At 46.4% G+C, this 13,331-nt stretch overlaps 1 protein-coding gene across 2 annotated transcripts in view; it reads right to left on the bottom strand.

Moving 5' to 3' along the window:
* The window catches only part of U2AF2 (U2 small nuclear RNA auxiliary factor 2), a 180,027-nt gene that overhangs the window by 47,923 nt on the left and 118,773 nt on the right, over positions 1-13,331 (bottom strand). For both annotated transcript variants that reach the window (XM_069743087.1, XM_069743088.1), the window contains exon 9: positions 3,229-3,315. In XM_069743087.1, coding sequence (XP_069599188.1) covers positions 3,229-3,315 — 87 coding nt within the window. The remainder of the gene's footprint in view (positions 1-3,228; positions 3,316-13,331) is intronic.

Below are 13,331 nucleotides of genomic sequence, written 5' to 3'. Positions count from 1 at the left end.
TTGTCATTTTTATCAGTAAGATTAATAAATGGTACGTTTTATTGTGTATTGTAATTATTTGTTTATGTAATGCTTTAGTCGGTGATTATACTTTAATTGGGGCATTTATATTTGTTATATTTTCTGTGAGCATGTCTGTAAATGCCTAAACTTTTTACTATATAAAGAAGGGACAGCACCCAGCGAGGCAGGCGTGCTCCGGGGCTACCCCTGTTTATGAACACACAACCTTTGTGCTGCGTGTCATTTACTTGGATTCCTCAATCCAGGAAGCCAGGGACGGAAGAGGACTCAACACCGTATATACTCTAGTATAAGCCGACCAGAGTATAAGCCGAGACCCCTAATTTTGCCACAAAAAACTGGGAAAACTTACTGACTCGAGACTAGGGTGGGAAAATGCAGCAGCTACTGGTATATTTCAAATAAAAATAGATACCAATAAAAGTAAAATTGATCGAGACATCAGTAAGTTAAGTGTTTTTGAATATCCACATTGAATCAGGAGCCCCATATAATGCTCAATACAGTTCATGATGGGCCCCATAAGGGGCTCCATATAAATATATGCCCCATATAATGCTGCATAAAAGGTTAATGATGGCTCCAAAGGTTGCTACATAGAATATTATGCCGTATATAATGCTGCATAAAGGTTGATGGCCCCATAAGATGCTCCATATCATTATGCACCATATGTTGCGATTAAAAAAAAAACAAAAAAAAACCCCAACATTTTCCTCTCTTTGCTCAGGCCCCCGGCACTTGCGATACCGCTGTGTCTTTCGGGTCTCTGCTGTGACTGTTCAGGCAGAGGACGCGCACTAACCACGTCATCGTGCCCTCTGACCTGAACGTCACAGCCAGAGGACGAGGAAGATGGAGCCTGGCTGTGGAACGGGGACAGGTGAATATTGCATGGCTCACCCTCCCCCGTCATACTCACTCTCCCCGTCACTCACCCTCCCGGCGTGGTCCCTGCTTCTCCGATGGTCTCTGGCGCAGGTAGCTTGTTGCTGTGTTTAGCGGTCACATGATACCACTTTTTAAAGTAATGAATATGCGCTCCACCCCTATGGGAGTGGAGTCGTGTCCATATTCATTACTTTAATGAGTGGTACCACATGACCGCTGAATACAGGAACAAGCTGCTGGTGTAAGAGACAATCTGAGAAGAAGGGACCGTGCCTGGAGCAGGAGAGTATGTTGTGACAGCCGCCACTTCCCCGCAGACCCCTATGAAAATGACTCGAGTATAAGTCAAGAGGGGCACTTTCAGCCTAAAAAAAAATGGGCTGAAAATCTCAGCTTTGGCTGCTTTCACACATCAGGTTTTAGCCGTCAGGCTGAATCCATCGAATTTAAAAAAAACAAAAAACGGATCAGTTGCAAATTGTGAAAAACTGATGAGATGGATCCATTTTTTTCGCCGGATGGATTCTACGGGTATGGTTCTGGAGAGAGGGACCAGAATGGGAAATGCTGCTACGGTGCATGCTCAACTTGAAAAAAAAAATGAAATCCATCGCCGGATTCAGTCATTTGATGGATCCGGCGCCACAGGCTTCCATTATAGAAAACGCCGGACGCTGCTGGATCCATCTGTCCGGTTTTTTGACGGACACAAAAAATGTTACTATGTCCGTTTTCTCTGGGCACCGGAAAACCAATTTTCGACGGATCCAGCAAAAAACAGATGAAACGTGAGGCAATCCTTCTCCAATACAAGTCTATGTGAAAAATACAGATCCAGCGGCAACTTTTGCCGGAACCGTTTTTTTTTTTTTTCCTTCAAAATTCGCCGGATTCAGCCTGACGGCAAAAACCTAATGTGTGAAAGCAGCCTTATAATCGAGCATATACGGTACTTACATTTGGCAATACTACAATAATGCTTACATATGACAATACTACAATATTGCTGTATACAGTGTAAATCTGTCTACTTTGAAGTTCAGCACGTAGCTGAGCATCGGAGGAGTGCCCAGTTAGCGGTGACAGGGGGCTGTCATCAGCAGGCCCTTGGCTGACACAGTAACCTGTTGAGGAGAGCCATAAGATCAAATACTTAATTAACCTCAAGACATAAGAGGTTGAGAGAAGTGACCCATAACGTGTATTGTTTAACCTTGCATAAGCTTTCTAAGATCAAAGTGAGACCCTAAAGATGGCTGCCATTTCCTGTATCCGCACACCATGTGCTGATATCCAAGATGACGCCCACCCTGATGACCTCATGGACCAACCCACAGTGACTCCCACCTTGATGACCTCATGGACCAACCCACCCTGATGACCTCATGGATCCGCCCATGGACTTGCTCATTGCCCAACCCACTAACCAATGGAATACATCCTATCACTCCCATTTTAAAGCTAACCGAGCCCCCTTACAGGGGATATATAAATCTGTGTCCTGACTGAATAAAGTTCTTGGAGCTGAGCCATAGATTGATCAAGGAGAATTTACATCTGACTGTGTGTGTCATATGTTTTATTTCTTTAGTGAGCTCCTGATCAATATCCACTAGGCCAGGAGTAGGCAACTAAGTGAACATTTATTAATTGTTCAACCTAACAAACCCATCGGTGCTCCCCCCAGTCACATCACCAGGAAATGTTGAGAACCAGTAAGTTCAAGCAATAATGCAAATTCTATTTTAATGCAGCTGTCAGATATTGACAGTGGCGTTCAAATGGTTAACAGACAGAAGCTCATCTCTGGCCCTGGCTATTGGAGACAAACGCAGACTATTTTATAGAGTTGGTATCTGCAGTGTGCGGAGGGTGCTCCGCTCCAGAGTAGTCTCCACACACGATCCCACCTGCAACCACGTACATGAATGCGATAGTTTTAAAGGGGTTAATAAATCAGCACACAGATGCACAAGGACATTTCAGTGTTGTTGCTAAAGCGAATTTTCAAATGTAAAAACAGAGGTCTTCCCAGTTTTAAAGATATATAAAATGCAGTTGTACGATTAGGTGGTATGTATGGAATTTGTACATGTTAAATATCTTTTAGGAGTGATCTATTATTTTATGTTATGGGTCACTTGTAGCCACTATTAAAAATGTCATTTTCAGAAAATAATTATAGTTATTGCATGTTAGTATCATTTATACAGGTTTTATTTATGCACACTAAAATGTGAAAATTTACCTGGCTAACAAAGGCATACCATAAGATGTTGAAAACCCTTGGCAGCAAAAGATTTAAAGACTTACCAATGTAGCATTCTTTGCACCAACACTTGCTCTTTGCACAAGAAGTTTTTTGTCGCCCAACTGCATTCCGTTAAGTCCAGCAATGGCCTAAAGAATGTAAAAAGGTTAGAAAAAGGCTTCTACAAATGTACAAGAATTATATATAACTGCCTAATTTAAAACAAAATACAAATGATCTAGGCATATAAAAACTAAAAGGAAAAAGAAAATGTCATTTCTTTCCATTGTGTATGAGAAAAGTGAGGGGACAAAAAAATGGTCAAGAATTTATCTTGTGCCTTTTCAAGTCCATTGTACCAGAAGCAACGTTATTGATGACTGCAACACATTTATCAGTCAACTGACAATATTTAGTTGCTTATACAGCTCTGGCAAAAATTAAGAGACCACTGCACAGTTTTACAAAAATCATCTTTTCTACATATCTGCCAGCCATTCCATTCCAGTGTCAGTTGAATTCCAACCAGAGTACACCTCATTCTACTTAATGTGCTTCTGATTAGTTGATCACCTGAACCAAATTTTATTTAACTAATGAATGTATTAAAAACAGTCCTGTTCACAATCCTCTTGCAACAGACCAAGCTGGATGGCAAAACAAGTGCTAGTAATACCCCAAAAGTAATAGGAATGAAAAAATAACTTAAAGGGAATCTGTCACCTCATTTTTCATATGCAAGATGCGGCCACCGCCATTAGGGCTTACCTACAGCATTCTGTAATGCTGTAGATAAGCCCCCCGAGGTAACCTGAAAGGTCAAAAAAAAAACAAGTTAGATTATACTTACCCAGGGGAGGTCCAGGTCCGGCGCCTCCCATCTTCATACGATGACGGCCTCCTCTTTTTGTCGCGGCTCCTGCGCAGAGGTACTGATTTGCCATGTTGAGGGCAGAGTAAAGTACGGAGGTGTGCAGGCACCTGGCCTCTGACCTTTCCCGGCGCCTGCGCACTGCAGTACTTTGCTCTGCCCTGCCCTCAACAGGGCAGAGAAAGACGCCTGCGCAGGAGCCGCGACAGAAGGAAGAGGATGTCATCGCATGAAGATGGGAGGCGCCGGACCCGCACCTGCGACGCCCATCGGACCCGTACCGCACCTGAGTGAGTATAATCTAACTTGTTTTTCTCATCTTTCCGGTTACATCGGGGGCTTATCTACAGCATTACAGAAAGCTGTAGATAAGCCCCTAATGGCGGTGGCTGAACAGAAAAGTCTTGAGTCAGGAAAAGAAGAGCTCAATTCTGGCTTTACTAGTAAGAGTGACAGTGAGCACCATGTTTCCTCCATCATTAACTCCTTAAGCCCCATGAGTGGTTTGCACGTTAATGACCGGGCCATGCACGTTAATGACCGGGCCAATTTTTAAAATTATGACTACTGTCCCTTTATGAGGTTATAACTCTGGAACGCTTCAACGGATCCCAGTGATTCTGGCATATTGGGCTTCATGATAGTGGTAAAATAGGGATTTTTGTGCTACTCACCGTAGCGTCTTTTCTCCGAGACGCTCATTGGGGGACACAGGACTGTGGGTGTATGCTACTGCTGCCAGGAGGCTGACACCAAGTAAACCTAAAAAAAGGTTTCGCTCATCCTCCGTCGTATACACCCTGACACTGGCCGAAGGCAAACCCAGTTTGGTGCAAAAAGCAGTAGGAGAACAAATAAAGTGAGCATTAATACAGAAACAACATGTCTAGAAAATGACCCTACCGACTGATAAAGTCAAATCACAAAAAAGCCATCTGGCTAACAGGGAGGGAGCTGTGTCCCCCAATGAGCGTCTCGGAGAAAAGGATCTTATGGTGAGTAACACAAAAATCCCTATTTCCCCTTTGCCTCATTGGGGGACACAGGAGTGTGGGATGTCCTAAAGCAGTTCCTGGGTGGGAAATTGACTCACCAGAGTAATATCCAGGCATCTGCCGCCTATAGGTGCGCTACCGCTGCCTGAAGAATCCTTCTACCCAGACTTGCATGTGCAGAAGTCTGAGTATGGAAATTATAGTGTTTGGAAAAGGTATGCAAACTGAACCAGGTTGCTGCCTTGTAAACCTGTTCTGCCAAAGCCTGGTGCTGAAGCGCCTAGGAAGCCCCCACTGCCCGAGCGGAGTGTGCTCTGATTCCGGCCGGAACGACCATGCCCTTGATGCAGTAGGCCTCCTGAATAGCCGATCGTATCCACCTGGCCATGGTGGATCTTGAAGCAGCGAGTCCCTTCCTGCGTCCCTCAGGGAGGACAAACAGCGCATCAGTCTGCCGAAAAGGTGCCGTCCGTGAAATGTACCTCCTATGTGCTCTTACTAGGTCTAGCGTTCGAGCCTTTTCAAAACGGTGCATTGGCACTGGGGAAACAGAAGGTAAGACAATTACCTCGTTAATGTGAAACGAGGAAACCACCTTTGGCAAAATTAAAAAAAAAAAAAAAAAAAAAAAAAAAAAGAGGGTGCTGGCCTGAGCACAACCTTATCCTGATGGAACCGTAGAAACGGAGACCGGCAGGATACAGCAGCCAGCTCTAATACCCGCCTAATGGAAGTTATGGCCACCAAGAACACGATTTTCCAGGAAAGGTAGGTCAAAGAGACGTCCTGAAGAGGCTCAAAAGGAGCGTCCTGCAAGGCACTTAAGACCAAGTTAAGGTCCCAAGTATCCAGGGAAGCCTTGTAAGGCGATACCATGTGAGCGACTCCCTACAGAAAAGTTTTCACTTGTATACTGACGGCGATCCTGCGCTGAAAAAGAACCGACAAGGATGATATCTGTCTTCTGAGAGTATTTGGTGCAAGCCCCGAATGCAAGCTTGGAGAAAAGCAAGAATGTTAGGGATGGAGTACTGTAGTGGGGGAAGCCCACGCTTTCTGCACCATGAAAAGAAGAGGACCTTTCAGGTGTGGTGATAGATACGTGGCGAAACGGATTTGCGGGCGCTAATCATGGTAGCGGCAACCTTTGTGAGGAACCGGCCTGTGTCAGAATCCAAGAATCCAGGTCGTTAAACACAGGACCCCTGCCCTGAGTTCTGGTGGTAGATCGGGCCCTGAGAGAGTAGATCTGGGCATTCTGGAAGCCGCCAAGGAACCTCTGTGAGCAGCTGCACTAGGTCTGTGTATCATGACCGACGAGGCCAATCTGGAGCAACCAGGATTGCTGGGACTCCCTCTCTCTTGACCTGCTTGACTAGCTTCGGGAGCAGGGCCAGAGGGGGAAACAAGTATGGGAGACGAAACTGGTTCCAAGGTAGAACCAACGCTTCCACTGTAAATGCCTGTGGACCTCTATGCCGGGCAACAAACCTGGGTACTTTGGCATCCATTCTGGAAGCCATCAGGTCCACATCCGGGGTTCCCCAGCAATGACATATTTGCTGAAACACCTCGGCATGGAGAGACCACTCCCCGGATGCAAGGCCCTGACGACTGAGAAAATCTGCAGCCCAGTTTTCCCTCGCCCAGGATGTGGACTGACGAAATCACAGAGTGGTTCTTCTCGGCCCAGTCGAGGACCTGTTTTACCTTGTGCATGGCCGCCCTGCTGCAGGTACCCCCTTGATGATTTATGTAGGCCACCGCTGTGGCATTAGCCGATTGAATCCGGACAGGGCGGCCTGTTAGAAGATGAAAATGTTGCAGGGCCAGCCGAAATGCCCGAATCTCCAATAGATTGATCGGGAGGGTTGACTCCCGCAAGGACCAGCGTCCCTGGGCTGTGTGGAGGCAAAACACTGCTCCCCAACCGAGTAGACTGGCGTCTCTCGTGACTACCAGCCAATGGGCTGGGGGAAAGGGTTTCCCTTGTCGTAGAGAAGGGCTTGTTGACCACAATGCAAGAGCATGTCTGACCTGGAGAGACAGACAGTACCTGAGGTTGAGAGAATACGGATTCTTGTCCCATGCTGCCAACAATGCATGTTGGAGTGGACTGAGATGGAATTGTGCAAAAGGTACTGCCTCTATTGCCGCCACCATCCTTCCCAAGACCCTCATGCAGAACCGGATTGTATGGTAGATCGGCCAGGGAAGGATCCTCACCTCTTGCCAGAGGGTCAGGACCTTGTCCCAGGATAAGATTGTCAACCCTTGTGAGGTGTTGAACATCATCCCTAGAAAATAGATTTTCTGAGATGGTACAAGGGATGATTTCCTTAGATTCACCAGCCACCCTAGGCGAGAAAGTATCCAGAGTAATGCTGCCATTTTCCTCGCAGGCTCGAAAAGATGGCCCTTTGATAAGGACGTTGTTTAGATATGGCAAGACTAGTATGCCCTGGGAATGCAGGATGGACACCACTGCTGCCATGACCTTTGTAAATACCCTGGGTGCGGTGGTCAGCCCGAAAGGTAAGGCTGTGAACTGAAAATGTAGGCTGCCTACGGCAAAACGTAGAAATTTTTGATGCGAAGGGAACATGGGAATGTGAAGATAAGCATCTTGAATATCTATTGAGGCTAAGAATTCTCCCTTTTCCATTGCCGCAATAACCGACGGGAGAGATTCCATTCGAAAGTGACGAATGTTGACAAACCTGTTTAAACTTTTCAGGTCCAGAATGGGCCTTACAGATCCGTCTTTTTTGGGGACTATAAACAGGTTGGAATAAAACCCCTGAAATCTCTCTTCCTTCGGGACTGGAGTGATGACCCCGCAGAGCCAAAGGGATTCTACAGTTCTGAACAGGGATTGTACCTGGGATTCTGAACTGGGAAGATGGGAGGGAAAGAACCGGCATGGGGGGTGACCGAGAAACTGTTTTGTACCATGAGGACACTAGTTCTCTTACCCACCTGTTGTGAACCACTGTGAGCCAGGACTGATTAAACAAGAGTAGACAGCAGCCTACTCTGTCGGTGGCGATCGGAAACCACCTTCAGTCATTTGGCCGAAAACCTATGGGACCTAGATCCTCTTGACCTTGGTAGCTGGGACCGCATTCTTCCCAACGGGTTGGCCCTGTAGGAGATCTGATGATCTCTGTCCTGATTATGTCGACCTGGGCCAGCGGAGTTTGACGCTGGGGTCCACCTGGAGTTACGAAAGGATTTGAAACGAGCCTGAAACTGGTGACGAAAGGGTTGTTTAATCTTTTGCTGCGGGAGAAAATTGCTTTTTCCCCTGTGATATCAGAAATTAGCTCATCCAGGTTTTCACCAAATAATCGACCACCTTGATATGGTAGAGTTGTAAGGGATTTTTTCGAGGTAGAATCCACCCGCCATGTTCTCAACCAAAGAGCGCACCATTCGCTGCATCCAAAGATGCGTTGATCAGGTTGCTCCCAGCTAGCGCTATCTGATTTGACATCTCTTTCAATTCCGCCGGTAGGTCCCTCTCCTGTAGAGCCTTAGTAAAGGATTCTGACCAAGATATCATGGCCTTAGCTACCCAAGTCGCCGCAAAAGAGAGCGAGAGGGCAGATCCTGAAGCCTCGAAAACTGAACGGGCCAAACTTTCTATGAGCCGATCAGTTGGGTCCCTAATATAGGAGCCGTTGGGAAGGGATAACAGCGTATCAGAGGCCAAACGAGAAACCAGTGGATCTACTAACGGGGATTCTGTCAACTTCTTACGCAGCTCAGGGGCGAAAGGCTATCTTATATTTAGAGCCTTTTGTCCCGAGAATCGCCTGTCCGGACGCTCTCTATGACGTTGTACTAAGTCCTCAAACTCAGGGCGAGTGGAAAACACCCTATGAGGCTGCTTGATCTTCTTGAAAGATACCTTATGACCCGAGGCCAAGGTAGATTCATCCTCTATACCCAAAGGTTTGGTTGACTGCCTCAATTTGGCAGTCTACTGACTCCTGATAATCAGGTGCCTCAAAATCAAGGGAACAATCGTAGTCTGAACCATATTCACTAACCTCCGCTGGTGCGGGTGAACGAGAGGCAGAACTCAAGGATGCAGATGCACCTGATGGACCGGGAGACGCTGTTTGGGTTCGCTCCCCCTGTGTCTGCCTAGTAAGAGCGCGGCCCCTGCAGGCCGGAGGCTCCAATGAGCTGGAAGACCTCGCCAAGGTAGAAGAACCGCTGTCCCTGGCCCCAGCCGGGGTTTGAAGGGACTCAATTGCCTTGGTTAGGGATGCTATAGTTTGCGACAAGGACGTGACCCATTCCAGGGGAGAAACTACAGTTTCTACCTGGGTCGCAGGTGAGGGTTCCTGAGCGTGTTCGGAATTATAGGCCTACCAGAGGATTATTCTGGGCATGCGGAAAAGCGGAACGATAGGCTACACATGCGGTGTATAAAACCATGTAAGACTTGGTCCTTCTAGTCATGGCCCTGCTGATGCTATAAACAGCGTTTTAGATAGGCTGCAGAAAAACAGATATGGCAGCTGTCAGGCTGGGGGAGTAGCACTTACCCCAGTCCTGTGTCAACGTCCGTCCTGTGGAACCTGTCACAGGGCAACACAACCGCGCTGTTCCCTTAAAAAGGAGCGCTTTTTTGGTGGGTGGTCCCACCAGAAATATCTGCGTTTTCAGTCCACGGCCTATGGGGATCTGAAGCCAGCCTAAATTTTTCCCCCCATGTTCACTGCGGGGTTGCGGGAGGCAGGGCCTAGATTTTTCTCCCCCCAGTGTTCGTCCAGGGAGAGGGAGGCAGGATCCGACGGCCGATGACGCAACCGGAAGGGGCGGGACTTCCACCTGCGGCCTGACTCGGCAGACGCCGGGAGCAAAATTTACCCAGACCTGCACGAGGATTAAGAGGCGACCAGGCGCCGGGATCCCCGCGGAGTAGTGCTGCCCACGGCAAAAAATTTTTTTGCAGCGTCCGCTGTTCCTGGGATGCTGCTGCTGCTGCAGGAACCCTCCCAGCCCCCCACCACGCGATGGAGCTTAAAGGTCAGAGGGGGGCTATTAGAAAGGACGGTGCAGGCACCCTAACTCCATCTTCCCTTCAGGGGATGAGACGAGGGACCGTTCGCCTCCTATCACCGCTGTCTACACACTGGTGATGCAGTATACATATTAGTCCATAAGTCAATGAAAAGAACATATTCAAATATCATAGACACACAAGGACCTCCCAAAAGGAATTTTAGACAGGCCACATGAATGTTGAGTTCAAAAACATATCATTTTATTTGTATCAAAAGGATAAAAGCCTCAAGCTATAACACAACCCAATCATGATGTAAAAAAGTACAAACCCCCCCCCACAAGTGACACCATTTTGGAAAGTTAGACCCCTTAAGGAACTTATCTAGATGTGTGGTGAGAGCTTTGAATCCCCAAGTGTTTCACTACAGTTCATAACGCAGAGCCGTGAAAATTAAAATTCTATTTTTTTTTTCCACAAAAATTATTTTTTAGCCCAGTTTTGTATTTTTCCAAGGAGAAATTGGACCCCAAAAGTAGTTGTCCAATTTGTCCCGAGTACGCCGATACCCCATATGTGGGGTGAACCACCGTTTGGGTGCATGGCAGAGCTTGAAAGGGAAGGAGCGCCATTTGGAATGCAGACTTAGATGGATTGGTCTGCAGGCGTCACATTGCATTTGCAGAGCCCCTGATGTACCTAAACAGTAGAAACCCCCCACAAGTGACCCCATATTGGAAACTAGACCCCCCCAAGGAACTTATCTAGATGTGTTGTGAGAGCTTTGAACCCCCAAGTGATTCACTACAGTTTATAACGAAGAACCGTGAAAATAAAAAAATCATTTTTTTTTCCACTAAAATTATTTTTTAGTCCCCAGTTTTGTATTTTTCCAAGGGTAACAGGAGAAATTGGACCCCAAAAGTTGTTGTCCCATTTGTCCTGAGTACGCCGATACCCCATATGTTGGGGTAAACCCCTATTTGGGCGCACGGGAGAGCTCGGAAGGGAGGGAGCACCGTTTTACTTTTTCAACGCAGAATTGGCTGGAAATGAGATCGGACACCATTTCGCGTTTGGAGAGCCCTGATGTGCCTAAACAGTGGAAACCCCAAATTGTAACTGAAACCTAACCCCAAACACACCCCTAAGCCTAATCCCAACCACACCCCTAAGCCTAATCCCAACCACACCCCTAACCCCAACACACCACTAACCCTAATCCCAACCGTAAATGTAACCCAAACCCTAACTTTAGCCCCATCCCTAACCCTAGCCCCAACCCTAACCCCACCTTTATTGGGGAAATGGAAATAAATACATTGTTTTTATTTTCTTATTTTTCCACTAACTAAGGGGGTCATGAAGGGGGGTTTGATTTACTATTTATAGAGTGTTTTTTAGCAGATTTTTATGATTGGCAGCAGTCACACACTAAAAGACGCTTTTTATTGCAAAAAATAGGTTTTGCGTCTTCCACATTTTGAGAGCTATAATTTTTCCATATTTTGGTCCACAGTCATAGGAGGTCTCGTTTTTTGCGGGACGAGTTGACGTTTTTATTGGTAACATTTTCGGGCACGTGACATTTTTTATCGGTTTTTATTCCAATTTTTGTGAGGCAGAATGACCAAAAACCATCTTTTCATGAACTACTTTTGTGGGGGGCGTTTATACTCTTCCATGTTAGGTAAAATTGATAATGCAGTTTTATTCTTTGGGTCAGTACCATTACAGCAATACCTCATGTATATCTTTTTTTATGTTTTGGCGCTTTTATACGATAACTATTTTATAGAAAAAAAATTTGCATTGTTTTATTCTGAGGACTATAACTTATTTTTTCGCTGACGATGCTGTATGGCGGCTCGTTTTTTGTGGGACAAGATGACGTTTTCAGCGGTACCATGGTTATTTATATCCGTCTTTTTGATCTCGTTATTTCACTTTTTGTTCGGCGGTACGATAAAGCGTTTGCCTTTTTTTACGGTGTTCACTGAAGGGGTTAACTAGTGGGACAGTTTTATAGGTCGGGTCCTTACGGACGGATGTTTTTTTTATTTAGATAAAGAAATGTATTTATGGGAAGAATATTTTTTTTCTTTATTTAGGATTTTTTTTTTTTTTTTAAGACATCTAAATAAATATATTTTTTTACATTATCATATTGTTCCAGGGGGAACATCATTATAATACATATATAATATAATATATAATAATATATATCGCTGATCTGACTCTTTGCAGAGCACTGTCAGATCAACGATTTGACAGGCAGTGCTCCAGGCTTACAGGCGCCTGCTCTGAGCAGGCGCTTGTAAGCCACCTCCCTGCAGGACCCGGAAGTAGCCTCGTGGCCATTTTGGATCCGGGGCCTGCAGGGAGGAGACGCTCGGTACAAGGTGAGCACATCGCCTTGTACCGAGGGTCTCAGTGAAGCCCGCAGGGAGCCCCCTCCCTGCGCGATGCTTCTCTATGCCCCCGCAACGCTGCGATCATGTTTGATCGTAGTGTTCCGGGGGATAATGAGCCAGGAGTGGTCCGTGACCGCTCCTGGCACAATGCCGGATGTCAGCTACGATAGTCAGCTGACACCCGGCCGCGATCGGCAGCGCTCCCCCCCATGAGTGCGGCCTATTACATATGACGTACTATCCCGTCACTGGAAATTAAGTCCCAGGTCACCTCGACGGGATAGTACGTCATATGGGATTAAGGGGTTAAAATTTCTAAGACTGCAGTCCATTGCAACAAGGTCAAGCAGCAGACATTGGGGACAACAAAGCTACAGACAGGCAGAGGACGAAAACGACTCTCCACTGACCGGGATGACTCATCTTATTCGAATGTCACTCAGCAAACGCAGGATGACATTAAGTGACCTACAAAAGTAATGGCAAATGGCAGCTGGGGTGAAGTGCTTGCCAAGAACAGTTCGTAACAGGCTCCTAGAGGCAGGGCTCAAGTCATGTATAGCAAGAAAAAAAGCCTTTCATCAATAAGAAGCAAAGGAGAGCCAGGCTGAAGTTTGCCAAAGACCATAAGGATTGGACCATAGAGGACTGGAGTAAAGTAATCTTCTCTGATGAGTCTAATTTTAAGCTTTGCCCAACACCCGGTCGTCTAATGGTTAGACTGAGACCTTGAGAGACGTAAAAGCCATAGTGTCTTGCACTCACTGAAATTTGTTGGAGGTTCGGTGAGGATCTGGGGATGCTTCAGCAAGGCTGCAATTGGGCAGGTTAATCTTTGCGAAGGACGTATGAATCAAGCCAAATA

The sequence above is a fragment of the Ranitomeya imitator genome, chromosome 10 (assembly GCF_032444005.1).
Source record: "Ranitomeya imitator isolate aRanImi1 chromosome 10, aRanImi1.pri, whole genome shotgun sequence".
Lineage (NCBI taxonomy): Eukaryota > Metazoa > Chordata > Amphibia > Anura > Dendrobatidae > Ranitomeya > Ranitomeya imitator.
This window is presented reverse-complemented; position numbering and strand designations above follow the sequence as displayed.